Below are 27604 nucleotides of genomic sequence, written 5' to 3' on the forward strand. Positions count from 1 at the left end.
TGACGTGACACCGAGGCCATTACTCTTATCCACTCTTAAACATGGGAAAGACAAAGGAACACAGCATACAAGTGAGGCAGATGTGCGTCGACCTTCACAGGTCAGGCAGAGGCTACAAGAAGATTGCCATTCAACTGCAGCTGCCCATATCCACTGTGAGAGGAATAATTAAGAAGTTCAAAACAACTGGAACAGTGGTAAACAAGCCTGGACGAGGACCCAAGTTTATTTTGCCACCACGCACAGTGAGGAGGATGGTAAGAGAAATCAAAAGATCTCCAAAGCTCACTGTTACAGAATTACAACAAATGGTAGCATCCTGGGGTCACAAAGTCTCCAAATCAACCATCAGGCGCTGTCTACACGCCAACAAGCTGTTTGGGAGGCATGCACGGAGAAAACCTTTCCTCACTCACAATCATAAACGCAAGCGTCTGGAGTTCGCCAAGCGGTATTGGGGCTTCAACTGGGACCGTGTGCTTTGGTCAGATGAGACCAAGATTGAGCTTTTTGGCAACAAACACTCTAAGTGGGTCTGGCGTACCACGAAAGATGCGCATGCTGAAAAGCACCTCATACCCACTGTGAAGTATGGGGGTGGGTCAGTGATGCTGTGGGGCTGTTTCGCTTCCAAAGGCCCTGGGAACCTTGTTAGGGTGCATGGCATCATGAATAGTTTGAAATACCAGGACATTTTAAATCAAAATCTGTTGCCCTCTGCCCGAAAGCTGAAGCTGGGTCGTCACTGGGTCTTTCAGCAAGACAATGACCCTAAACATATGGCCAAATCTACACAGAAATGGTTCACCAGACACAAAATCAAGCTCCTCCCATGGCCATCTCAGTCCCCTGACCTCAACCCCATTGAGAACCTGTGGGGTGAGCTGAAGAGGAGAGTACAGAGGAGAGGACCCAGGTCTCTGGATGATTTAGAGAGATTCTGCAAAGAGGAATGGCTGAAGATCCCTCTTTCTGTCTTTTCCCATCTTGTGAAACATTATAGGAGAAGATTAGGTGCTGTTTTGTTGGCAAAAGGGGGTTGTACAAAATATTAACACCAGGGGTGCTAATAATTGTGACACACATTATTTGATGTCAAATAATTATTTCTTTATGTGGGATTTTTTCCCCACTGAATAAATGCACTTGTATTGAAGGTTGGATTTTTCTCTTTTTTTCCATTAAGGTCCCATATTATTTAGAAAAAAAATAAAATAATTGGAAGCTAAAAAACACATCTTAACCAGGGGTGCCAATAATTATGGAGGGCACTGTAGCACTACTGAGACTTTCATTCTGACAAGCACACCTACACACAAAGGTATACACACATATGCCATACGCACTACACTGGTGAGTCAGGGTACTCTCATCATACACACACACACACACAAAGACAGTTACATGCACGTATGCACGTATGCACACACAAAGTACACAGTACTGCGACTCTCATCCTACACGCACGCGCATGCACGCGCATGCATACACATGCTCTCACGCTCTCGCACGCACACACACACACACACACACACTAGTGTTGTCACGATACCAATATTTTGGTACCGGTATCAACATGTATTTCGGTACTTTTTGGTACTAAAAAAAAAAAATTTGCAAAGTTTTTATGTCCTGTAATGCAATATTTTTCCAGCTCCCGGTACAAATCACGCCAATCTCAATATAACACTGTCATAATAGTCTACTCTGCTCTGAAACAGCAGCATATTTTTAATAATCCCATCTAAATAATTTAGTTAAAATGACACAAAATACAAGAACATGAGTGGATATTTATTTGGATAACACACATCACATCATAGTAAGTTACTTTTAATTCAAATGTGATATGGATTGTTAGAGAATGTGCAGTGAATTATTTCGATTTTAACTAAAACCCCAACTCAATATTATAGCCACTACTTGCTGTTCCCCAGCCCACTCACTCACTCACTCCATGGCGATTCTTTCCTGCCAGTTCGATCTCTTCGTTCAGTTCTGCTGAGGAATTATTTCGTTCACTCATTTTGATTACATCACGAGGGGTGAATGTCGAGCAAACTAGTTCAGTGAACGAGAGGAGGAGGGGGGCATTCTTACTTTGCCTGTGTGCTTCTCTTGTCCAAACATACAACATAACTCATCAGCAGCACACATTTCAAAAAAGCTAAGTTACAAGCTGCTTTTAACCAATGCCATAACCTAGCATGTTTAGCTAACTTGCTACAGCCAACTTTAGAGGCAATTTTACAGGATGGATTCACAAAGCAATTAAAAATAACGTCACTTATGCAAATTCTGCATACAGTACAGCATGATACTATTCCAACTGTAAGTTAAAGTTACAAAGAAAAGTGCTAAGCAAACGCTAACGCTAACCGCTATTCAGTTTGGAGTGTTTATAAGCAGTAGCTGTTGCCGTTTGCCACATTGTTGCATACCGGTACTTTTCAAACGCAGTAGGCTATAGTACCGTTTTAAATGCCTTAGTGCCAAGGTACTTTTTTAATACCGGTATACCGTGCAACCCTCTCACACACACACACACACACACACACACACACACACACACACACACACACACACACACACACACACACACACACACACACACACACACACACACACACACACACACACACACACACACACACACACACACACACACACACACACACACACACACACACACACACGTCTATAGTGTTTCTTAACTGGTGGGTCAGGACCCAAAAGAGGGTCGCGGAGGGGCACTGGGTGGGTCACAGAGCTGTGGTGTAAAAATGTATGAAATTAACCTTTTATTACCTTTTATTGCCAATCACAGAATGGAAACAAGATGCGGCATTGAATAAATGACTGATGGCGAAGACAGAGTGAAAGTTAAGTTAGCTAATACCAGAGATTCTTTAAGTATAGAGATATGCCAACATAATAGGTTTCTATGGGCACCTAACATGACCAGGTTCCGGTCTGCCTAAAGGGGCGTGTCATAATGCTCCTAGCATTGAATAGAACAGTCCTCAGGTCTGCCTAGGTCTGCCTAAAGGGGCATTTTCCCCCCCAATAATAGAACCCGGAAACAATGGGCCAATGGAACCTCTCTCTCTCTACTCTCTCTGCTAATACTCCTCTCCACTAGTTGATAGACATGTTTTATGTCAGCATACAATGCAAATGCAGACTCATAATGTCAAATGCATGGGCATATTTTTGATGATTAATCTATTTGAACATTCCGACGGTGCAACAAAATATTGGGTCACAGTTTAATGACCATGGAAAATTGTGGGTCCCTACACCATTCCAATTAAGAATCACTGCACTAGACTTCTTGAGAACGTGTACAGGTTTGTACATGTAGGCCTCTGTTCCACTGTAGTGGAACTGGTAGAGCAAGGTGACTGTCATCTAAAACAGAACTCTGCATTACCTCATAAAACACACACGCACGCACGCACACACGCAAAAAAATGCATGATCTGTATGCAAGAGACAAGACGTTTTACATGGTGTAAACATGTGAAGTGGCTATAAAGGGGAAGCGTACTGCGATGGGAAAGCGAGCACACACACGCACGCACACACAGCATTTGGTGTGCTGTGCTGGTCCAATGAGAGGTGAATGACACACACACACACACATACATGTAGACAAACACACACACCCAGACACAGGTACGTACAGCGTTGGGAGAGAGCGTGCTGTGCTGGCCCAGTGATGACTGCGTGTCGTCCCCAACAGGAGTCGAGGCCTCGATGGAGGAGGGCTCCCCCTGGTGGAGACGAAGGGTGGTGGGGCGCTCCAGACGAGAAGAAGAGGAGTCCTCAGATCTCATACTAGAGGAGAAGAGAGGAGAGGAGAGGAGAGGAGAGGAGAGAGCAAGAGAGGAGATGGAGGAGTGGAGTGGATTAGTTTAGGAGAGGAAACAACGCAGCACTGACAGATTCATAAGGCCTGTATCTGTGGGGAAGCAGAGACTGGAAATAAGAAGTAAAATTTGTTGCAATGCCAGCACTGTTCTCAACACTATGTCAACACACATCCCACTGATCTTAACACAAAGTCAACACACATCCCACTTTGTTTACCATGTATCTAAACTAGGGAATAGATCCTGAAACCCACATCCAAACACATATCCCACTGTGTATCTAAACTAGGGAATTGATCCTGCATCCAAACACACACCCTGTGTTGAAAAAGGAGTTCATCGTGTTCATTTGACCTTTAATACACAAATTACACTGATGAGCTGGGTCTTGATCATTTACATATTGTAAAGCTAAGCACCGTCTAGAAATCCATGTTCATGTCCAAGCTTTGAGTCAATAGACTAAGCCCACAATCCCTTGCACTCCATAGACTGTCCACCAGTCAGTGGACCACACTTATGCACCACAAATGACAGGCAAATTCTCAAAGGCCTCTGAGCAACACAAACCGGGATAAATTGGTCCATCTCTTTTTCCCTTAAATTCAGTGCCGACACCTGATCCAAACACCACATAGTGTAGGTGCATCTCTACTGGCAAGCTCATTGTTTTGGCTGGCCAATCCTTAAAAGGTGTCCGTGCAACACTCCAATTGTATTTTTCTCCATATCCGTGCCAACATCGAATCCAAATATCACATTATCGCATTAGGTGCAGGGGTGGAATCTGTCAGACACTACACAGCACATGAAACACAGGCAGGTACGTCGATAGGTAACCAGGCAGTAGGGAAGAACACTATGACAACAAATAAGACCACCAGAAAGACAGACTTCCTTTTTGTGTGCCAAAACATCCTCTAACCATAAAATACATCCAAACCAGTGTGTAACACATCATCACAAAGGCCTAACCGTGTGTGACGGATGCCAACTAGCAAAGTAGTACGGTGGTAGAACGCCTCATACAGCATTGGTAACGCTGATCAATCAGTCTGGACCTTTAGCTCAGTGGTATCATGCTGAACATGTCCAAACCAGAGTGTTGACTGGGAGGTCACAGGTTTCACTGTGGTGAATTAGCATATGTCCTCTGATACACATGCAATTACATCCCGAAATAGTCATACTGACAGCAAGTATGTGAGTGTAAGTGAGTGAATATGGTGTGGGTGGGTGTAATTCCGTGCATCATGCGTGGGTGCCTATGCTAGCATCAGGGGTTTGTGTTTGTGTGTTTGTGTGTGCGTGTGTGTGTGTACCTAATCTGTACAGGTGTGCTAGCGTAAGGTGCTATGTTAAACTGTTCCATGTGTGTGTTTGTGTGTACCTGGTCTGTACAGGTGTGCTGGCATCAGGTGATAACTGCAGCTGTTCCATGTCTTCGTGTGTCAGGCCCAGGTCATTTCCATAGTGCTGTTTCACCATCTGCCAAAGCTCACACCGCGACAGGGGCTACAACAGAAATAACAATACGTCAGAAGAGAAGAGCTGTGTGTGTGTGTGTGTGTGTGTTCCTCTGGCCTTCTCACGCCAATGGAGGAGGAGGACAGTACATCTTTCTCCTGCCCTCTCTAAATCCCTAGACGCCCCATCTGAACCCAAACACTCATCCAACTCCTCACCCTCACTCACACTCTCACACACACACACACACACACACACACACACACACACACACACACACACACACACACACACACACACACACACACACACACACACACACACACACACACACACACACACACACACACACACACACACACACACACACACACACCCCTCCAACCACTCAGTATCCACTACACTGTCTCGCCAGGGGCTGCAGGAGTTAATGCAAATGTGACATCAGCAGACAAATCGCTTTCAGCAAGATATCTTTCTCATGGTTTCTTCAGAAATCACTTGTTGCTTTTGTCACGGACATTGGTTAAAGATAGGGCCTACCGGACCAGTGGTGTAGTCTACGTAGAACGCGGGTACGGAGTATACCCACTTCTAAATTTCAGGGATTTCAGTATACCCACTTAAAGTTGATTGATCCATTGTTTTGAATGGCACAAATATATACAGTATACCCACTTCAAAAAATGCTCAAATATACAGTATACCCACCATAAAAAAGTAGACTACACCACTGTACCGGACCTTGTTTCTCAGAGACACCATGCAATTGGCTCCAACTCAGTGGTGTAGTCTACTTCTTTATGGTGGGTATACTGTATTTGAGCATTTTTTGAAGTGGGTATACTTTATATATTTGTGCTATTCAAAACAATGGATCAATCCATTTTAAGTGGGTATACTGAAAACCCTGAAATGTAGAAGTGAGTATACTCCGTATACCTGCGTTCTACGTAGACTACACCACAGCTCCAACTCGATAGATAGGCTATAGACTGGATAAACTTGTTTTTGTATCGAGAATGGGAAAATGTTTCAAATAAAACGATTGGCCTGGCTGGCGCTGCTTAACATGTGTTATCTTAACAGGCCGTCATAAAACAAGCTCTCCTCTTAGTATTGGGCGATACTGCCGCGCCACCAATGGGCACAAAGTTCCCAGCGACACAAGTCAGCGACGCCCTGGGCAGATTTGCTTAAATTTATAATAGAATGACAACAGTTTGAGCAGATTACCAAATTGCCAACCCGAGTTGAACATCAAACTCCTGGCATGTGTTGGCACGGGGGCTAGTAAATACCGTCTCGTGAACAAGTGCACGCAAACAAACAGGAGAATGCTCGCTTTAAACGCGCATAAATAAACAAGCTTTACAAAGAAATTGTTAAATCGGACATACCTAAGCTCAGAGTTTAACGCACAAATTTCAAAGTGGTGTGGTGTTTCACTTACTTTAAAAGCAGCTGTTGCCTGTCTTCTGTCTACTTTGCTGGTCTACCTGTCTCGAGGCTCGTCGCCCAAACGAACTTTAGTTACCTGCACCGCGCGCTGTCAAGTCCAGTAGGCTATTTCAAATCAGGAAGTTCAGTATCGCACAGCGAGTCGAAAGCCCCGCCCATTTATGGAATAATACACGGGAACATATTGTTTATTTTTTTCTAATTTAAACAAAGGAAACCTTAGGCTGTGTGTTATGGAAATACTATCGCCGCATGTGTACGTTGCCAGCGCGGTTTCCAGTGTTTGTAAAGCTACCTTCGGCAGAGTTGTACAGTAAGCAACAAGCCACACCTCAAAGGTCATTGAACTTTCATTTCATTTGCTGGTTTGGTTTGTCAAACTCCCGAATGACGGCGGGCCCGACTTGGCTTGTTGTTCAAGAGAGAGGTCCCCCGACCCTTAGTCTTCAGAGTATCGGCTCAGGCGAGGAACAGAACACAAAAGGCACAGTGGCCTAACAAGTACAGCAACACATAGAAAGCAACCTGATACGCGTCCTTCAGAAAAGCCAGAAAAAGACCAGAGCCTTGCACAGCACAAACCAAGGGACAGCTCAGATTATTAGCACTGTGTTTACATTTGACATGCACTCACCCAGCCCCCAGCTGTCATGAACTCCCCTGTGCTAGCATGTACTGTACAGTAGGTTTGGTTACTGCATTTACTGCAGTCTATCACAGCAATTTCCAAACTGGGGTTCAGGGCCCCCAGTGAGGTCACAGATAGGGGGGCCGGAGAGAGAGGTAACTCTACTGCAGCAGTAGGCCTATCTTTCCTCTCTGGCTGTAGGCTACTGACTCCTGACACAACATGCTGAGGGGGGGCCTTTTTGGAGCTAAGAATGTTTTCACAAACCCTCCACCCCACAGATTCATAGGCAGCTGTTGTCCATAAATAATTCTGCTTGATTTTCCATTAATAGTTTGCCTGCAAATATTGCTAGATGTTCATAGGAAAAGCAAACCTCTATTAACCATACAAGTGAATCGTGTTACTAACAGTGTATGGAATTATGTTAGATAACCTGTGGATTTCTCACGTCTTTCTGTCCGCGACCTTCCATCCGTAGTTGCATGACCCCACTAGGGGTCACGACCCTCAGTTTGGGGAACCACTGTACTAATCAGACACAACATGCTGTGCCTCTTGCTGCATCTGTTGTTTTATTTCACTTTCAAGTTTTTTTAATTGCATATTTTGGAAGGCTGCTGATTCTTGATGAAAGTACAATTGATGCAAATATGAAAACGTCTATTTTGAAGTTGATAAAATAAATGCTAACTTAGTTTGACCAACAGGATGAGTTGGATCATGAACTATAGGCCATTCTCAGACCCAGTTGTTATTCAGACTATAATAGGGTAGATGACGTGACGTGTACATTTTGCTGTCACAGGCTCTTAAAATTAAGTAAATTCATGCTTTCAAAATTGTCAATATTTTAAATGATTAAACTAGTGTCCATGTTGTGAAAAAGTAATGTGTAATGAAACCAGAGTTTAAATAAGTAAACTTAATTTTGAGTCAAATGCCACATTTGTCCTATGGTGTGACTGTCACAAGCCTGGTTCTCCATATTATAACATTTTTAAATAAATAATAAAAGCTCAGTCATTTCTGTAAACAATCCTGGCATGTTTTTCAAGGTGTCTATTTTGGCAAGTGGCAATGTTTATTTTTTCCAGTTTTTCTGAGACCATATGGACTTATGAAACTTTGTCACAGAAAACAATGTCCTGTTGTGTGACTGGTGTGACATCATATTTTTGGGTAATTCCGTGGATAATTATCTATTGTTGAAGCTCCAGCTGTACATAAATTGTGAGTTTAGACCCTTAAGAAGCCAATGGCAAGGGTGGGTTTTAGGTTTTTCTCTCAGAGTTCTTCAATCAATCAATTACATCTTGCTACCACAGGATGAATTAGTTTTGTAGTCCTTTGGTGTGACAGCCATAAAATAAATTTTTAAATAGTGTATATTATTTATATTTTTTTCTTAAGTAGATGTTTGCAAATTCATCGTACTAAAGGTAAAATTGTATTTCAGTTGGCAACAATATGGCTTTAAATTAACTCTATGGTGTGATGGTAAAAGTCCTATGGTGTGACACTTTGGAGTATCACACCAAAGGACAAACAGGTCACACCAAAGGACTAGATATCTGAGAAATAGCTTTTAAAACAACTGGTAGTACATTTTGTTTGTTTGTTTTGTTGTTTGACTAGATAAATATTGTCTATTCAAATTACTTATTCCTTTATTGGCCATTGGAATTTATACTTTGATGCATTGTTGATGAATATTTGCTGTTGATTTTAGATACTGTCAAAGGATATAAAATGTCATTAATGGTGCTTTGAAACCATAAAATATAACGGTAACAGTGAAGGAAAGATGAGTGAGAGAGTATAGAGAAGTATAGATGAATAAAGTATGCTGTGGAGAGCTCAATTTAAAGCATAAATGTGCTGTCCAGCTTGAGATACCAAACAGGCACTGGCCACTACACACTACAGGTTCAATGGTGTGACAGTCATAGCATACCTACAAAGAGGGTGAGGTGTGATGGTCATGCCAAGGTCACACTTCAGTATGAGCCTTATGAGCTCTGCAGGTTACATTTAATGACCGCATGGCTGTCATTAAGTGTTACGATAGGCTGATAATCTATGACTCAAAGACTTATAAGTGTAAAGTGTAGGTCCATATTGATTACAACATTACATTATGATCAAAAGACAAAATAATTATGTTGATACATTTGTTTCTGGCTCAGTTTTGCATTTCTGTCCTTTAGCGTGACATGAATGTCCTACGGTGTGACATTTTTTAAACGCTCAAATATTTGTTTGAGCTTAAAGGGACACTGTGTGAGATTTTTAGTTGTTTATTTCCAGAATTCATGCTGCCCATTCACTAATGTTACCTTTTTCATGAATAAGTTATTTACCACCAGCATCAAATTCTAAGTATTCATTATGGCTGGAAACATTGCACTTTTCATACAAGAAAAGGGGGATCTTCTCCATGGTCCGCCATTTTGAATTTCCAAAAATAGCCATTTTTAGCTGCAAAAATGACTGTACTTGGACCATACTAGAAAATATTTGTTTATTACTTAGTAAACTTTCATGTGAAGATCAAATTTGGCAATAGGCAGCCCAGTTTCAATGAGCAGCATAGTTGCAGTACCTTTTTTGACCATTTCCTGCACAGTGTCCCTTTAACAATATGTTTGATAAACACTGAATATTGCATTAGGGAGGAACAAATTATCATCCCTGAAATGTTAGTATAAATTCGGACAATTTTGAACATTTAAAAAGAAATATATCCCTGTATTTCCTCGAAGGTTTCTAATAAGCTCACCTCTAATGGAAAAAAAAATACTTCAATGGTAATTTCTCATTAAATTAAGACTTTAAAAATTGCAATAAATATGAAGAGTGTAACAATGTTCATAACACTTCATCAAGCCATTTCTACATTACTTAATATATATATTTCTTAACGTCACACCAAAGGACATATTTTCAGCAAATTGCTTTATCAACGTAAATAAATAATCAATTAATAGACCAACATTGTGATCACTTGGATTTTTTGAAAGATTAATTGCTGCACTACGTACACCATATACTTTTTTCCCTCATAAACAATGTTTTGTGAAAAAAAATGTTTTTTTTTACTGCCTATCTGTCATTTACCCAATAACATGTGTTTGGTGCTTCCTCCCTATAAATTAATGTGTGCCGACTGCCGAAGAAAAAAAGAAACGTTCAGCAGTTCGAGTTTCAAATGTACTGTAAATAGCAGATGTTGCCATTTAAAGTAGACAATAAGTGGATGAGGGGAGGCATACCTTAATCAACAGGATGTGTTTGAGGCCATTAGGACCAAAGAAAGTAGATGGCATAAGACCACTCACACCCCAGAAAATGCATTGGCAATGCATTGGAAAAAGTGCATGGGCAGTGGATGTGACGGCATCATGGATGAAAAAGTGAGTCTGGTGCACATAGGCAGATCAGGAATCGGAACTGCTTTGTGGGTGTGTGCCGCTCCGAGTTCTGGCACGGTTGAAAGAGGATGTCCGGTTGTTAATTAGACTTTGTTGCCAAATGAACTGTAGCTGTGTTGGTCAGTATTAAAGGAACAGTCCACCCTTTTTTGATTTTCGCAAATTTGCAGCATTATTCATGAATGTGCATATCATTGTCTTCTCAGTGTTTTCAGTAGGCCTACTTAGATTTATTGGTATCAGAATTATTAGCATAGCTTAGCATAATCACTGGAAGTAAATGGGAGCATTAGCATCAAGCCACAAGTGATCACAGGGTGGGATTTAATAGCTGTACTATGTTGAGTTTTACATTCATTTTAAAGCAGTTTATAAGTACATGATGATGTTTTCTTTGCTCCCATAGACTTGCATTGCTACGCTTAATTTGTACTGTTTAACTAGGCAATGCAAACACATAGACGAACAATTCTATGTATTCTTATATTTTACTGGAACTACAAATGAGCAATATCTTGAAATGGGGTGGACTGTTCCTTTAATTACAGGGGACAATTAATGACTGTCAAAAATGCACAGTGTCCTGTGACCTGTTCTACACTTCAGCCCTGGTGGTGGGGGAATTGCACTTTACCATGCCGCCAGCAGAAGAAGTAATTGACTTTGACAGACATACATCGTCCACAGGACGTAGTTGAAACCATTAGGACGTTAGCAATCCACACAACAAAATTGCATTTATGCCTCACTCATGCAAGGTAGCAGCCCCAAACGGCGCCCCAAGAGAGCAGTGTGGCGGGACGGTACCATGCTCAGGGTTCCTCAGTCATGGAGGAGGATAGGGGATAGCACTGGCGAATTACTCGCCCAGGTCAAAACGGCAACCTTTGGTCTACAAATCTGATGCCCTAATGCCAGTTAGGAACGCTATTGAGGCTACATGGTACTGAACAGAGAGTGTGTGTGTGAGAGTATGGGATACCAACAAGTGACCAAGCCTGTTCTGTATTCAACAGCATGTTGTTGAGATTTGTACCTTATTGAACAGGTGATATTGGGTGTGTTTTGATATTGGTGTGTGTGTGTGTGTGTGTGTGTGTGTGTGTGTGTGTGTGTGTGTGTGTGTGTGTGTGTGTGTGTGTGTGTGTGTGTGTGTGTGTGTGTGTGTGTGTGTGTGTGCATACCTTATTCAACAGGACATTTTGCCACATGCGGAATATGCTGAGGAAGGATTTTTCCCTTGCAGCGAATGACGTGAAGAACAGCTAAAAAAACATGTAAAAACACTTTAACAACACACAAAACACTCAAACAGCTGCATAGGGAACACAACACACTGATGAGCCATTTACATCATTTATATTTACAATATGTTTATTAATTGTATGTTCTTTACACGATGAATATCTTTATTTCAGTGCTGAAATCTAAAATGTTACTCATGCATACACACATGCACACAGATACAGACACAGACACACATTTTATGTACTGTCCTCCTCCTCCATTGTCGTGAGAAGGCCAGAGGAACACACACACACACACACACACACACACACACACACACACACACACACACACACACACACACACACACACACACACACACACACACACACACACACACACAGAGTGCATGCACCTTCTCATTGCTGGTAGAGATCTGAATGGCGTTGGGGATCAAGCGTGCTGTCTTCTCTTTAGTGACGATAGTGACGTCCCCCAAATTCAGGACGATCTATAATGTAATATAAATGAAACAAAACAAAACAAAATAAAATAAAATATAATATCAAGTCAAGTCACGTCACGTCAAGTCAAGTCGGTTTCATTGTCAATTTCTTTACATGCGCTGGTCATACAAAGAATTGAAATTACGTTTCTTACTTTCCCATGCAGACAGACATAGACTCTAGACTCTAGGTATTGTATTATATTATATTATATTATATTATATTATATTATATTATATTATATTATATTATATTATATTATATTATATTAAGTGTAATATAATATGGTGGCATCCCCTAGGTTCAAGACTCATCTATGACGAATGGCCACAGTCAGGGAAACAGAAGCAGAGGATTAAGCAATGTTAAATTTAAAGCATTAAAGAACTAGAAATGAAGAGTTCAGATGCAAAACCCCCTAACTCCATTTCTGAAGACCTGCACTTCTATATTTTTAGAGAACCCCGTTGTTGGTTTGGTTTACATGTATGTACTTGATAATACATATAAATAGTTATATTATATAAATAAAATAAAAAATAAGCAATTTTAGTAGCTTTGTATTAAATAAAAGTGAATTAAGATTATTTTCTGAAAAGGCACTTAGGGGTTTTTGCATCTGAACTCTTCAAGTGCACTCAGAGAGTGCAGACCTCCACCAAGGAAGCTGTTTCATAGAACATTTGACTATGTTAAACACTATTCTCTCTGCCTCTTTTTGTGGAATTAGAAACTCGAATGTCAAAATTCACCCAATCCCGCAATGGTGAAGAATCTTTTTTTTAAATCCTGGTTCCGGACAGTGATCCGGATCACCACCAAAATTTAATCACTTGTTCCTTTGGTCATTTCCAACAACTCCACAAAGTTTCATCCAAATCCATTCTTAACAAACAGACAGACAGCCAGACAAACAAACAAATGGACAAACCAATGCGACCGGAAACATAACCTCCTTGGCGGAGGTAATAAAGTCTGGCTTCCTAATATAATATATAATGCCACAGCGTCAAGACTATCTGAATATAAGGCATTAATTAATGAAAGTGTGATGTCCTGTATTAACTGATGCTGAATACACTATAAGGTAGTATGTAGCACAAGTTTGGCCATTTCAGAAAAAGTGTTTTTTAAAAGAGTTTAAAAAACTCTTTCTACCCGGCGGCCATTACAGCACTTAATTATACTACCAAAGCATAGTTGTTATACATACTTTTCTTTTTTATTTTGTTTTTATTTGTATTATTGCTTCAACAGGGAATGCTCAATTTCGTTGTGCTCGTCACAATGACAAATAAAAAGATATTCTATTTTCTATGGCATTGTATCACTGCATCTGGTTTCTATACCCATCAGACATTTAGGGAAAATTGATTAGTCTTTAAGTCAACAGAAAGAAAGACATACAGAGCAAACAGTGATTGGGTAATCATGGCATGACAAAAAAACGTAGGGGATACGCAAGACAAAAAAAACATAGGGAAATACTGCTGTAGTTCATCACCTTAGTTCCCCTGAAGACGTTACTATAGAAACACAGTAGATTCTCCGAAAGGTAGAGTCTTCCCTGTAGGAGGATGTCCTTCTGGAGAGCACAGTTGTAATCTAGAGAGAAGAGAAGAGAAGAGAAGAGAAGAGAAGAGAAGAGAAGAGAAGAGAAGAGAAGAGAAGAGAAGAGAAGAGAAAAGAAGAGAAGAGTTTAATGTAATTTAGTGTGGTGTGATGTAGTATAGTGCAATACAATGACTAGCTCACCTGTAATTAGGATCTCGTTAGATTCCGCTGCCTCGTTAGACTCCCCCTCCTTGAAAAGCTTCCGGAACTCCTCTAGCCGCTGCTTGTAGTTGGTGGGCGGGACTTGGGGCGCAGTGACAGACAGAACACCTGAGCCACCTGTATCAGTCATCTGACACACAGACAGCAGGGGTGTAAATCACAGCCTCCATGACAATACGATTCAATATCGATATCTTATTATTCGATGCGATGCGTTTCGATTCGATTATTTTCGATACTTAAGAATGCCCCACGATACGATACAATACGATTCGATTCGCCTTTTTTCCAATTACTTTTCCACTTCTATTATGTTATGGAGCTAGGACATTGGGCAGGGGCCAGCGATTCGATTATTTTTGATACTTAAGAATGCCCCACGATACGATGCGATTCCATTCAATCGTTAGATTATATCGCAATATAACATTTCAATTATTATTTACACCTCTAACAGACAGACAGAATAGCTGAACCACCTATGTCAATCAGCTGACAGACAGAATAGCTGAAACACCTGTTTCAATAAGCTGACAGACAGTCAGACAGAACAGCTGAACCATGTGTATCAATCACCTGACAGACAGACAGACAGACAGACAGACAGACAGACAGACAGACAGACAGAACTCCTGGACCACCTGAATCAGTCACCTGACAAACAGACAGACAGACAGAGCACCTATATCACTCACAGACAGACAGAACACCTGAACCTCTGTCAATCAACTGTGATAGACCGAAAACCTGTATCACTCACCTGACAGACAGACCTGTGTCCACCTGTGTCAATCACCTGGGAGACAGACAGAACACATGTGTCAATAAACTGACAGAAAGACAGCATACTGTATTAGATTAGAGAGACAGAACGCTTGAACCTGAAGACGGGCAGGCCGTCAGACAGGCAGAAAGACAGACAGGAAGACAGGCATACAGACAGACAGACAGAGTCAATCATCAACTGACAGACAAACAGAATACCCAAACCTGTATCATTCAACTAAGAGACAGACAGGCAGACAATTAGCAGAGAGACAGGACAACTGAACCTGTGTCAATCAACTGGCGGACAGACCGAACACCTGCGTCAATCCCATTAGAGGCAGATAGACAGAGAGACAGAGAGACAGACAGACAGACATACAGCACACCTGACAGACAGACATACAGACACAGACAGACAGACAGACCATTGACAGTATACCTGACAGACAGACAGTCAGCATACCCGAGTCTTTGTCAAATTAATCAACCATTCAGGGCCTGTGTCCACATGATGCGTTTTTAGTGATATCATGGCCTTTTTCCCCCAACAACTCCTATGTGATTCAGCGTCCAGAGTGCTAACTGCTTTCAGTACTAAAAAGACACAGAGGTTGACTGTCCGCAGAGGGTGACTAGCCCTGTTCCAAGCCTTCAGGCCAGTAGAGATCTAACTAGCCTTGTTCAAAACCCTCAGGCCAGGATAGATAGATAGATAGATAGATAGATAGATAGATAGATAGATAGATAGATAGATAGATAGATAGATAGATAGATAGATAGATAGATAGATAGATAGATAGATAGATAGATAGATAGATAGAAAGATAGAAAGAAAGAAAGAAAGAAAGACTTTATTGTCCCCATGGGGAAATTCGTTTTCACCTCCATAACAACTTGTCGCAGCCAACATGGAGACATGTAGCATACAAGATAGACATGAAGACATCAACACCACTTAACATTTAGATACTACACAAATACACTCACTGACTATCTGTCACTATCTAGCCCTGCCCCAAGGCCTCAGGCCAGTAGAGATCTATCTAGCCCTATTGTAGGTCACTCAGACTGAGTGAACTAGTCCTGTTCAGGAGAGATCTATCTATCTAGCTCTGTTCCAAGGTCAGTGAGATTATGGTTTGCTCTGTCACGCAGCTGGAATGAGGACCAGCTCCGTCACACTCACATCCTCTGCACAGAGCTCTTGCACAACATCTCCATGTGATAGACAAGGCGGATAAGTCATCTCAGGCAGCAGAGACGCCTCCTGGATCCAAGAGGCTACACAGTATACTTTGTGTGGTGATTCACATGTATACAGTAAGTCTCTATACAGATAGCCTTCTCAGCAGGCCTATATACTGTATATACTAGTACATAATGGGTCAGTGATGATTCAGCAATAGCACACGTCAGGGCGGTGCAATGACAGCCAATGCCACTATTGTATGGATTTTTTATTGTTTGTTTGCTTTTAGTGGACTATCTAAGAAGCATATTCATTTCAGTATATCAACCACCAAGTACTAATTAATCTATGGGCATTAGGTCGTTGCGCCACCTGACATCCGAGCCCAAAAACATCTTTGACCCACATATAGACTTCCGTGACTGACACTGTGGTAGCTAAGGATCAGATTATAAATCCAAGAGGCTAGACAAATGACTAGTTATTTACAGTACATGTATAGAGATGTATACAACATAGCATTCATGACTTTGACTCTGCTGTCTCCTATAATCATTGAATAGTCCCCTAAAGATGATGATACACAGGGAAACTTTTTGAGCAATGTTGCCAGGCAACATCAAATCCAAACCCACATTTGGACGTCTTATAGTATTGTTGTCCAGAAGCATTGCTAAAAAAAAACTTGCCCTGTGCCTTAATGGGTCACTATATAATAAAAAAAAAAAAATCAGAATTCATGCTACCCATTCACAAATGTAAACTTTTTCACTAATACTTCCTATCACCATCAAATGTGAAGTATTCATTATGGCTGGGAAAAGTGCACTTTTCCTACATGAAAAGGTGGATCTTCTCCATGTTTGAATTTACAGAAATAGAACAAAAATTAGCTGCAAAGCTTACTGCACTTTGGCTATATTAGTAAATATTAGTTGATTTATTAGTAAATATTCATAAAAGATCAAATATGTCAATAGGCGGCTCAGTTTCAATGAGCAGCGTAGTTGCAATACCTACTCTGGCCACAATCCTACATACTGCAATACTGCACCTTATACTGCTGCAATCCTGCATACTGCAATACTGCTGACCCAGAAACCAAATGTGATTTACAGGTGTGATTGCTCCATAACAATGACAGTGACAGAGACGGTTTGCAATCTTCAATGGATCCTAACCTCCTGACCCAAATACTGTGTGTGCGATTTATATGGTTAAGTGCAGCCAAAGGGGTAAAAGTGACAGATACAGTGTGATGCCCTATCAGGCGCCGTGTGCTTAAATGTAATGTAATGTTATGTAATGTGTTGCTGCCTTCTAAGGCACTGTGTGTTGTAATGTAACGTGATGTAATGTAACCTAATGTAATATAACGTAATGTAATGTTATGCTGCCTTCTAGGGCGCAATTTGTTGTAATGTAATGTGTGCTGCCTTTTAAGGCACCATGTGCTCTGTGTGTGGCCTATACTGGCTCCTTACCTCAGGCTCCTCTGAGGCGCCATGTCCTACAAAGGGCGTGTCCTCGGGGGTCTCGTTGGCCATACCTGCCCTCTCCTCTCTGCTCCTCTCCTCACCGGCAAATAGGTCACCCGCTAACCAGCTGTGCTTCTTCACACACACACACACGGGCACACGCACACACACACACATAAGTGAATGAATGTTTCAGAGAAAGAATTGTAAATTCATGTATGAGTATGTCAGTTTGTGTGTGTGTGTGTGTGTGTGTGTGTGTGTGTGTGTGTGTGTGTGTGAGAGAGAGAGAGAGAGAGAGAGAGAGAGAGAGAGAGAGAGAGAGAGAGAGAGAGAGAGAGAGAGAGAGAGAGAGAGAGAGAGAGAGAGAGAGAGAGAGAGAGATTATTGTCATTATTTATAGGCCTACATATGTTTAGCTAAACTGCACATTGAAGACTGGTCAAACGCAAGTCCACACTTCTGTTCTCACCCTGTTACATAGATTTTTGATAATAAAGTATATTTGATTTGACAAGCACACAAGCACACACACATGCACACACCTGACAGTTGACCACACCCAGACGCTGTCTTGTACTTTACTCTACTGTACTGCACTACAAAGTACAAAGGCAAAGCGCAGTAACTACAGTGGTGCTCATATGTTTACATACCCTAGCACAGGGGTACTCAATTAAAAGTCCCCGAGGGCCAGTTTTTCAAAATTCCTCCCAATAAAGGGCCGGGCCGGGCTGACACGACACGACCCCCACCAAAAAAATTATTAAAAAAATAAATAAATGATAAGGCCTTTGTAATCACAAAACACACGCACTCACACCCACAGCAGATATTTAGTTTCCAGTGACAGGATGGGAGAACATTTCTCTCATAAAGGGCCTGCATTTTTCTGGAGCACTGTGGGGTGAGGTGCCTGCCTTGCTGTCATTGCCACCCACCCTTCAGTATTTTTTTTTAAATGACATAAGATTAGCCTATATTTGCAGACTACATTCATAAACATTTATTTCTTAGTGAGAAAACCAATAAGCCTGAAGATAACACTTTTCAAACAAATGTTGCTTATTATGACTTTGTTTATGCAGCTCTCACATGCATAATGAGAATCAGATGCAATAATGGACCCAACAAAGAGGACACATAGATAGTAGGACACCAGGTTTTGCCAACAAGAAAATGGCAAATTGATGCAATGTTGATTAAATGCAACAGCCAATAATAAATAATCAAGTTGCTCATAACTTTGTTACTTATGAGGGGCTTAGCTTTCCAAACGAACTATTTGGGGACTGTTGAAGTGTGAAAAGTTTATCAAGCAATTCGTTTTTAAGTAGGCTAGGCTACCCCTAGTTAGCTGCCAGCAGAGCTCAAACACAATTTGCCTTAATTTGTGTTAGCAACTAGCTACAGCTAGTGCTAAACCAATTCGAAGTCCTAACACACTGTATGCAATGAAATGTGGACCATTACTTTCAAAAACGAGGCAAAGAGAACTTTGTAAATAATTTATTTATCCCTTCTGTAGTCTACCTCACAACAGCCTCTGCCACCCTCATAGTCACTTCTGTTTGGAGCCTACAGGGAGAAACTGATTGAGGGGGCGGAGACACGGCACGCATCTTCCTAGCGTCTGTGGCGCGATTTCAAAATAAGAGCCGGCAGCGCGATCGGACCAAAAAAAAAAAAAAATTTTTTTTTTTTTTTTTTTTTTAATTTTTCAAAATTATTCGAGGGCCACAAATAGATGTGGCGCGATTTCAAAATAAGAGCCGGCAGCGCGATCGGACCAAAAAAAAAAAAGAATTTTTTTTTTTTTTTTTTTTTTTTTTAATTTTTCAAAATTATTCGAGGGCCACAAATAGATGCCCCGCGGGCCACAAGTGGCCCGCGGGCCGCTATTTGAGTATGGGGGCCCTAGCAGAATATACGCTTTCTTGGCAATTTCTCACAAAATATGAAGGATTACACAAAACCTTTTTTTTCACTCATTGCTAGTGACTGGCTGGCTTAAGATATTTATTAGCAATCTTCTGTGTTTACTCTTTCAAAAGCATGATCACAACCCAAACTACCCAAATGACCCTGTTCAAAAGTTTACATACCCTAGTTTCTGATGCTGAATATGGCCCTGTTTAACATCAGGGACCGCTCTAAATTGTTTGTGGTAGCTGTGGATAAGGCTCTTAATGTTCTCAGATGACAAAACAGCACATTCTTCCTGGCAGAATGGTCGTTTCCTATAAAATTATTGGGTGTCTTGCAGGAACCTCACATTTGAGGTTTCCCCTGAATGGCTCAATGATGTTGAGATCAGGACAGTAAGCCGGTCACTCAAAAACTTCATTTTATTCTTTCTGAAGCTAATGACGGGTTGATTTGGCTTTCTGTGTTGAAATATTGTCATGTTGGCATGTCCAAACAATGGACCATGTGCAGTTTCAAGGCTGATGAGTGTCAAGTTTCCTCCAGTATTTTCCACAGGGCAATGTATTCATCATTCTGCGAGTATGGACCAAAAGTATAGTGCATTTGTAACTCAAATGTCCCCATGACATCAGTGGTCCATGACCATGTTTCACAGAAGGGCATGGTAACTTTCATCATAGGCTCCGTTGACTGTTCTCCAAATGGTACTGTTAATAGTGGCTGAAAAAAGTTCCATATTGATCTAATTTATCCAAATGACTTTGTCACAGGCATTCTGATGCTTCTCACTATGCTATTTGGTGTATCATATGCAAAATAACATGTTTGCATTTTTGTAGTAATGGCTTTCTCCTGGCAACCCCCAACAGCCCATATTTCCTCAAGTGCCTCTTTGCTGTACAGTTTAAAACATTTTTTCATGTTGTCCTATATTTCACCTAAAGTTATTTTTTGGTTGTCCTATGCCTCCTGAACAATTTCCCTTGCAATGATCATTGCAATGCAATGACTCCCTTGCCCAATGGCTTGATTCCAACCAAACCCCCTCTTATTGCATTTCTGAATTAAAATTCCAACAGTGCCAACATGACAATATTTCGACACAGAAAGCCAAATCAACCCGTCATTAGCTTCAGATAGAATAAAATGAAGGTTTTTGAGCGACCATCTCACTCTCCTGATCTCAACGTCATTGAGCCACTCAGGGGAAACCTCAAATGTGAGGTTCCAGCAAGACACCCAAAGATATTATAGGAAATAACCATTCTGCCAGGAAGAATGTGCTGTTTTGTCATCTGAGAACATTAAGAGCCTTATCCACAACTACCACAAACAATTTAGAGCGGTCCCTGATGTTAAACAGGGCCATATTCAGCATCAGAAACTAGGGTATGTAAACTTTTGAACAGGGTCATTTGGGTAGTTTGGGTTGTTATCATGCTTTTGAAAAAGTAAACACAAAAAAATGCTAATAAATATCTTAAGCCAGTCACTAGCAACGAGTCAAAAAAAAGGTTTTGTGTAATCCTTCATATTTGGTGAGAAATCGCAGAGAAAGCGTATATTCTGCTGGGGCATGTAAACATATGAGCACCACTGTATATGCAGTATAAGTATTGGTATTAGGTTGGATATTGTAGCTGCTGTAAATTTGACATCGTTATATCTCTAAAACGGGACACATTTGAGTCATGCAGCTTTATCACAAGAATAAATTAGGCATTATGAAGGCCATTTTCAATCTAAACTCAATACTGACTAAATATGTAGTTACTGCACTTTGCCTTTGTACGGCAGTGTAGCAGTAGTAGACGTGGGAGTGTGGTAGGCTACATACATGTCGCTACTCTTTTTGCTGTCCATTTCTCATGTAGCTACATATATTTCATCTGCATCTCCCATCTTATGTTCCACAGCTAACTTTTGGGAATGTGGTACACACTGTAAATACTGTTGTCCTACATACACATAAGCTGCTCAGTTCTATCCACCTCTCATAACTTCAGAGGCATCCAAAGTAAAAGTAGGAGTAAAAAAAACAAAACCTGACATATTTTCTCTCCAACACAAATGACTTCACTGAGTAACTGGTTTACTGTTACTGTAGAGCAATGTACTGGATTCAGCACTGTTTGGATAAAATTTGGGAGGGTTTTTTTTCTGTAACGTCTAGCCACTACTCTAGTAGGCTACAATGTAATAACTGGTGTAACTGCTATGTAATATTGTGTGCTAGTCGTGATGTACCCTTTCACGCGTAAAACCATTCAATTATGACCAAGCTTCATGTAGTTCAGTTCCTTTTACTGCTCAAGCTCCGGATGCTGGTAACCCTCTATCATAAATATGTGGTGGGTGTTGTGTATCATGCATGCATCACGCGGACATGGTGTTATATCAAGCATGCAGTTGTGTGTGTACTCTTGCCTGAGTGCACTTTCAGCAAACTTTAAAACTTCACTTCAGATGTTATAGTGTAGGCCCTCTTGCATTTTCACCTTTTGATTCCATAGTTGATCAATATTTTGAACTGGACAGTGTGCCACGTGTGATTTCAGTCCATTTTAAATTAGTAGGCCTATAATGTTTGGATTTTATATACAGTACCCATAGTTCTAAGCATCATTGGTGCTGATGTGTCTGTAACTGATTACAGCTGATGTTATTCAAACTAACAGCCCGACTTGACATAGGCCTACAAACTTGTAGCCTATACAAAAGTGTAGGCCAATTAAATATGTGATTCTTGCTCAAAAAGTGTTTCGTTGTGTTTTAGTAGTGGGCTAGGTTAGAGTATACATCTTAGGGGTTGTAGGCTACATTTTAAGACTCAGAACTTCACCTAGCCTGCTCACCAGTCACAATTATAACATTGTAACAATGTGACATTTCAAATGTAGCCTGTTAGGCTACACGGTAGGGGACATCCTCCTCCAAAGATGTGAGACTGTTACTTCTGAAAACCACTTGCTCGAATCAGAACGTCCTTGAAATAGGCCTATAAAATAAGTGTAGTCCATGGTTATGCCTAATAAGCAGGCTATATGCGAAGTTTAAAAGCAGTTGTGTTACCCATAAAGAGTGTTTCTTCGCTGAGACACTTATCCCTCTGAAGAAAAGGTTAACATCCTTTCATCATCACAAAGAAATTACATCCCCCTTGTCAAAGTGTGAAGTCACCAATCACCCATCACCCGATAACACAGATGCGACAAACCTAGGCTTACCTGCAAACGCTGTCTGATTAGATTCGTAAATCGTTTCTCATCCTCAACACTATAGTGGTGGAAGGGCGGATTAGCCTATTAGGCTACTGTATTTCGGTCAAACTTCACAAAGCAGCACTAACTGACCGCCTGACCTGAGAGGCGAAGTGGACGTTGGACTTCAGCGCATCTGGAGAAGGTCGGTGTCGTCGTCGACGTCGGTCAGACCCACGCGCTTTCGCTGCTCCCGCCACCTCACCTGGCAACAGGTGCGTGCGCGCCGCGTCTGACATAACCGGTTCACGAGGGAGAATGGAACTCGCATGCCTGCCGTAGGAAAGTCGCTCGGTGGCATTTGCATATTTTACGGATGATGGTCAGTATGTTTCTATACATAGAAGCCCAATAAAGCCAGTCTTCCCCCCGGCACTGGTTTTATGTTGAACCTGTGCAGATACACATCGCACTGATAAAAAAAATACCCTACCTCTGCATATGTGGCGCTTTGCATGACGTTTAGCCTACTTCAGCTCAAACCAAAAATAAGTCTTTGACTTGTGATTGTTCCAGGATCTGCCAACTGCATTCACATTAAACCCCACGTGGAGTGTCATCGGTGGATTTGGACACAGAAACATGCATGCACAAACATGTCATTATAAAACACAAAGTGTATTTCGTGTGTGTGTGTGTGTGTGTGTGCGTGATTTTTCCAAGATGTGAGGTCATATTAGATCCCACTTTAAGAGTCATGGGGATCATAACGTGCCAATGAAACAAAAACACAGAACACTGTGCATTGACTTTATAAGCCAGTTTAGTTAGGCGTTTAAAAATATGTCTAGTTGCTTGCAGCTACAGTGCTTGTGTTATGCATGAGTGTTTCTCAGGTAGGCCTATTGTTTTGGTGTCTTTAGCTGCCACTGTGTGATGTGATGAGAGGCGATCGCGCCAGGCAGGTTTGAGAAGCTGGGGAGTGTGAGTGTGTGTGTGTGTGGCCAGGCAGGTTTAAGGAGCAGCACCAGCGGAGCCACATTCCTTCCTCACACGCACACGCGCACACACACACGCACACACAGTGGGACGGCATATTCCTTTCATTGTCCTGTTTTATTCTTTGGGACGACAAGAGAAAACACATCTGGTACATCAACAGTGTTGAAGAGATTTCCACTCACAACAACAAATACACTGGACAGTAAACAGAGATTACAATCATAAGAAAAACAAACAAAAATAAACATCAAAACAAAACAGAAAAAATGCAGGCTTACATGTAAACGGCCCACAATAAATATTCACTCTGTTGGTAATTATTATTTTAAGAGTCGTAATCTTCTGTACAGAGGAGAGGAGATGAGCGATAATTACACCAACTGGGATGAGGAGGGGGCTACGACGAGGGCACAGAGGGAGCTGAAGGAAACAAACAAACAGTCATGTGATAGGGGAACTGGTCTTGGGAAGGGGCGGTCATGTGACTGATGGAAGGAGGGGGTGGGGGGCAGTGCAGGTGACATTGTTTAGAGGCAGGGTAGAGGCGACGTCACAATCACACAAAAAATCACATCACACACACACACATTCACAGGAACACAAACAGCGCCCTCGGACACACTTGAGGGGGATAGATCAGGTAATTGGACCATGCAGAGAAGAGAAGAAAGAAGAGAAGATAAGGATTGTACAACATGTGGAGAGAAGAGAGGTGTTTGACCTGTGGTAAGGAGCGTGGTGGCATACAGGTGACTTACAGTGATGACCACACTCACTCACATGAGAAGACAGAAGAGCAGAGAGGTGCATCACCTGTGGTGGTTTACAGTGGGGGACCACACTCACTTCAACTGAGGAAGAAACACACAGAGCGGTGGAATGTATGACTGCAACCGACGACACAGTGCAGTGAGAGAGAGAGAGAGAGAGAGAGGGACCAGGTGGAGGAAGAGAAAGAAGAGGAGGAGGCGGAGAAGGGAGGAGGTATTGCACTGCCGGGGGCAGGGACTGAGGGAGGTGGAGAGGATGAAAGGGGCAGAGGAGAGGAGAGGAGAGGGATGTTCGTAGGTGATGGGAGATCGGATCAGATGGATCAGTGACCAGTGATCAGATCGCTCGGTGATCAGTTCCATGGGTGATGGGCGTTCAGTCCTCGAGTGTGCGGAAGGAGTTCTGCATGTCCTCGTGCAGCTGAGCGTAGTCCGCCTTGATCTTCGCCTCACCCTCCTTCACCGGGTCCTACAGGAGGAGGAGGAGGAGGAGGAGGAAGAGGAAGATGTATAAGACATGGCACACTACACAGTTCATATACCGTCAGTTTGCACTATAATAGTTGCTTGTCAAAATTAGGTTTTGTATGAAGTGGATTCCCCACAGCCAAATTGGTGTTCTAGAGTTGTTTGACAATTCTCTCCCATCGCACCAGTGAGGCAAAGCATTATGATGAGGACAAGGGGGTGCTTGTTCAAAAAAGGTCAAGAACCAGCATTGTTGCGACTGGAAATTTATGTTCACCTCTCCCCTCTAAATGAGAGCTGGAGAAATAATCATGTCCAGGCTCCCTGAAATGCTCTCTGCAGCTTCCTAATTCTCATAGGAATGAAGAAGACAGATGACTAACGCTTTGACACAGAGGGAAGAGGAGCTCTGTGTGTGTGTGCGTGTGCGTGTGTGTGTGTGTGACTAATGCTTTGACACAGAGGGAAGAGCTCTGCTGTTGTGTTTTGACGTACAGTGACGCCGGTGTTCTGATATCCATTGTTCTACAGCATCCTGTGGCTTTCCATTTTATTTCACGGCCATCTCAGATCTCAGTTCTGCTTCCAAAAAACTGTCTGTGTGATAGTGGCAGCGGTGTCCGGCACAGGAATAACAATGCAGCATGTTGTCGAGCGGCTGGATGACCTTCTAACGCCTCCCTCCTACACTATTCCACGAAGGGACCGCCTCACCGAATGTTGTCCCACTTATTACATGGCTAACCTTAAATTAAGTACATTAGATGTCCTACTCCTGTATTATCCTTACATCAACTGCAATAGATTCTAGCAAGCAAGTTAAATGTTTCTCCGTCATAAGCGCATAGAATGTTCATTTGAAATGCATGATAGCTTTTCGGTAGTTCATGTGAATGCTTCCTACAACTGTAAAGTTCACATGTCATCTTCCTGTATTTCGTCATGATTATGGCCTAAAGACTGCCCAGGTCAAAATTTGTTGTACTTAAGTGTATTTTAAATTTAATTTTCGATAAGTATATTTTAAGTACACTATATTTTTTAAGTACAGTACTTAAATATGTTTTTAAAAATATACTTATAGTTGAGTGTATTTTAATCACATTTTAAATACATTTATATTTTTAAAGTAATGTACTTAAATATAGTTTTAGAAAATATACTATTAGTGTATTGTACTTAAAGTGTATTTTAAATGTATTGGTATTTTTAAAGTAATGTGCTAAAGTGTGGTATTAGAAAATATACTATTAGTGTATTGTATTTAAGTGTATTTTAAATGTATTTGTATTTTAAAAGTAATGTGCTAAAGTGTGGTATTGGAAAATATACTATTAGTGTATTGTATTTAAGTGTATTTTAAGTGTATTTGTATTTTTTAAGTAATGTGCTAAAATATGGTTTTAGAAATATAATAGTGTATTGCATTTTAAGTGTATTTTAAGTGTATTTGTATTTTTAAAGTAATGTGCTAAAGTGTGGTATTAGAAAATATACTATTAGTGTATTGTATTTTAAGTGTAGTTTAAGTGTATTTGTATTTTTGAAGTAATGTGCTAAAGTGTGGTATTAGAAAACATACTATTAGTGTATTGTATTTTAAATGTATTGTAAATGCGTTTGTATTTTTAAAGTAATGTGCTAAAGTGTGGTATTAGAAAATATGATGTTAGTATATTGTATTTCAAGTGTATTTTAAGTGTATTTTTAAAGTAATGTGCTAAAGTGTGGTATTTGAAAACATACTATTAGTGTATTATATTTTAAGTGTATTTTAAGTGTATTTGTATTTTAAAAGCAATGTGCTAAAGTTTGGTATTAGAAAGTATTTTTGAAATGTACTTAAAGTTAAGTATGATTTTAGTATATTAAGTGCACTTGTACAAAGTTTGATTTTAGTACCAAAAAGTCAACTTAAAATGTGTTAAAGCTCTACTTAATTATATTTCAAGTGTATTTAAGTATACTATAAGTTGTCCCAAAATAACACAACTTAAGTATGTACTTCTGCAGCATGCTATGAAGTGCTTTCTTATGACCTTGAAATAGATTTGTAGCATACTTCAAATAGTTACACTTAACCATATGTTAAAGTACACATTAAACATCTTTTAAAGTGAATTAGTAAGTATATTTAAAATGTACTTACAGTTAAGTATGATTTTAGTATATTAAGTACACTTGTACAAAGATTGATTTTAGTACCAAAAAGTCAACTTAAAATGTGTTAAAGCTCTACTTAATCATATTTCAAGTGTATTTAAGTATACTATAAGTTGTCCCAAAATAAAAAATTTTAAATACAGACTTTTGAAGTATATTTTAAATACAAAAATACATACTTATTAAGTATATTAAGTACACTTTTTTCACATGGGTTCATTTTGTAACCATCATTTTAGTGTATTTTAACCTAGGCTTATTTA

General features: G+C 40.8%; 2 protein-coding genes across 3 annotated transcripts in view; both read right to left on the minus strand.

Moving 5' to 3' along the window:
• The window catches only part of gramd1c (GRAM domain containing 1c), a 40388-nt gene extending 17094 nt beyond the window's left edge, over positions 1-23294 (minus strand). Inside the window, exons 1-9 of the mRNA XM_063207474.1 lie at positions 22966-23294; positions 17816-17944; positions 15122-15170; positions 14354-14491; positions 14103-14203; positions 12508-12603; positions 12050-12130; positions 5266-5390; positions 3687-3840 (exon numbers count right to left, since the gene is read on the minus strand). Coding sequence (XP_063063544.1) covers positions 3687-3840; positions 5266-5390; positions 12050-12130; positions 12508-12603; positions 14103-14203; positions 14354-14491; positions 15122-15170; positions 17816-17878 — 807 coding nt within the window. The 5' untranslated portion in view covers positions 17879-17944; positions 22966-23294. The remainder of the gene's footprint in view (positions 1-3686; positions 3841-5265; positions 5391-12049; positions 12131-12507; positions 12604-14102; positions 14204-14353; positions 14492-15121; positions 15171-17815; positions 17945-22965) is intronic.
• Positions 23295-24035: 741 nt separating this feature from the next.
• The window catches only part of atp6v1ab (ATPase H+ transporting V1 subunit Ab), a 29203-nt gene continuing 25634 nt past the window's right edge, over positions 24036-27604 (minus strand). For both annotated transcript variants that reach the window (XM_063207477.1, XM_063207476.1), the window contains exon 15: positions 24036-25179. In XM_063207477.1, the coding sequence (XP_063063547.1) occupies positions 25087-25179 (93 nt within the window). In that variant the 3' untranslated portion in view covers positions 24036-25086. The remainder of the gene's footprint in view (positions 25180-27604) is intronic.

This window comes from Engraulis encrasicolus, chromosome 9, assembly GCF_034702125.1.
Source record: "Engraulis encrasicolus isolate BLACKSEA-1 chromosome 9, IST_EnEncr_1.0, whole genome shotgun sequence".
NCBI classification, from domain to species: Eukaryota; Metazoa; Chordata; class Actinopteri; order Clupeiformes; family Engraulidae; genus Engraulis; species Engraulis encrasicolus.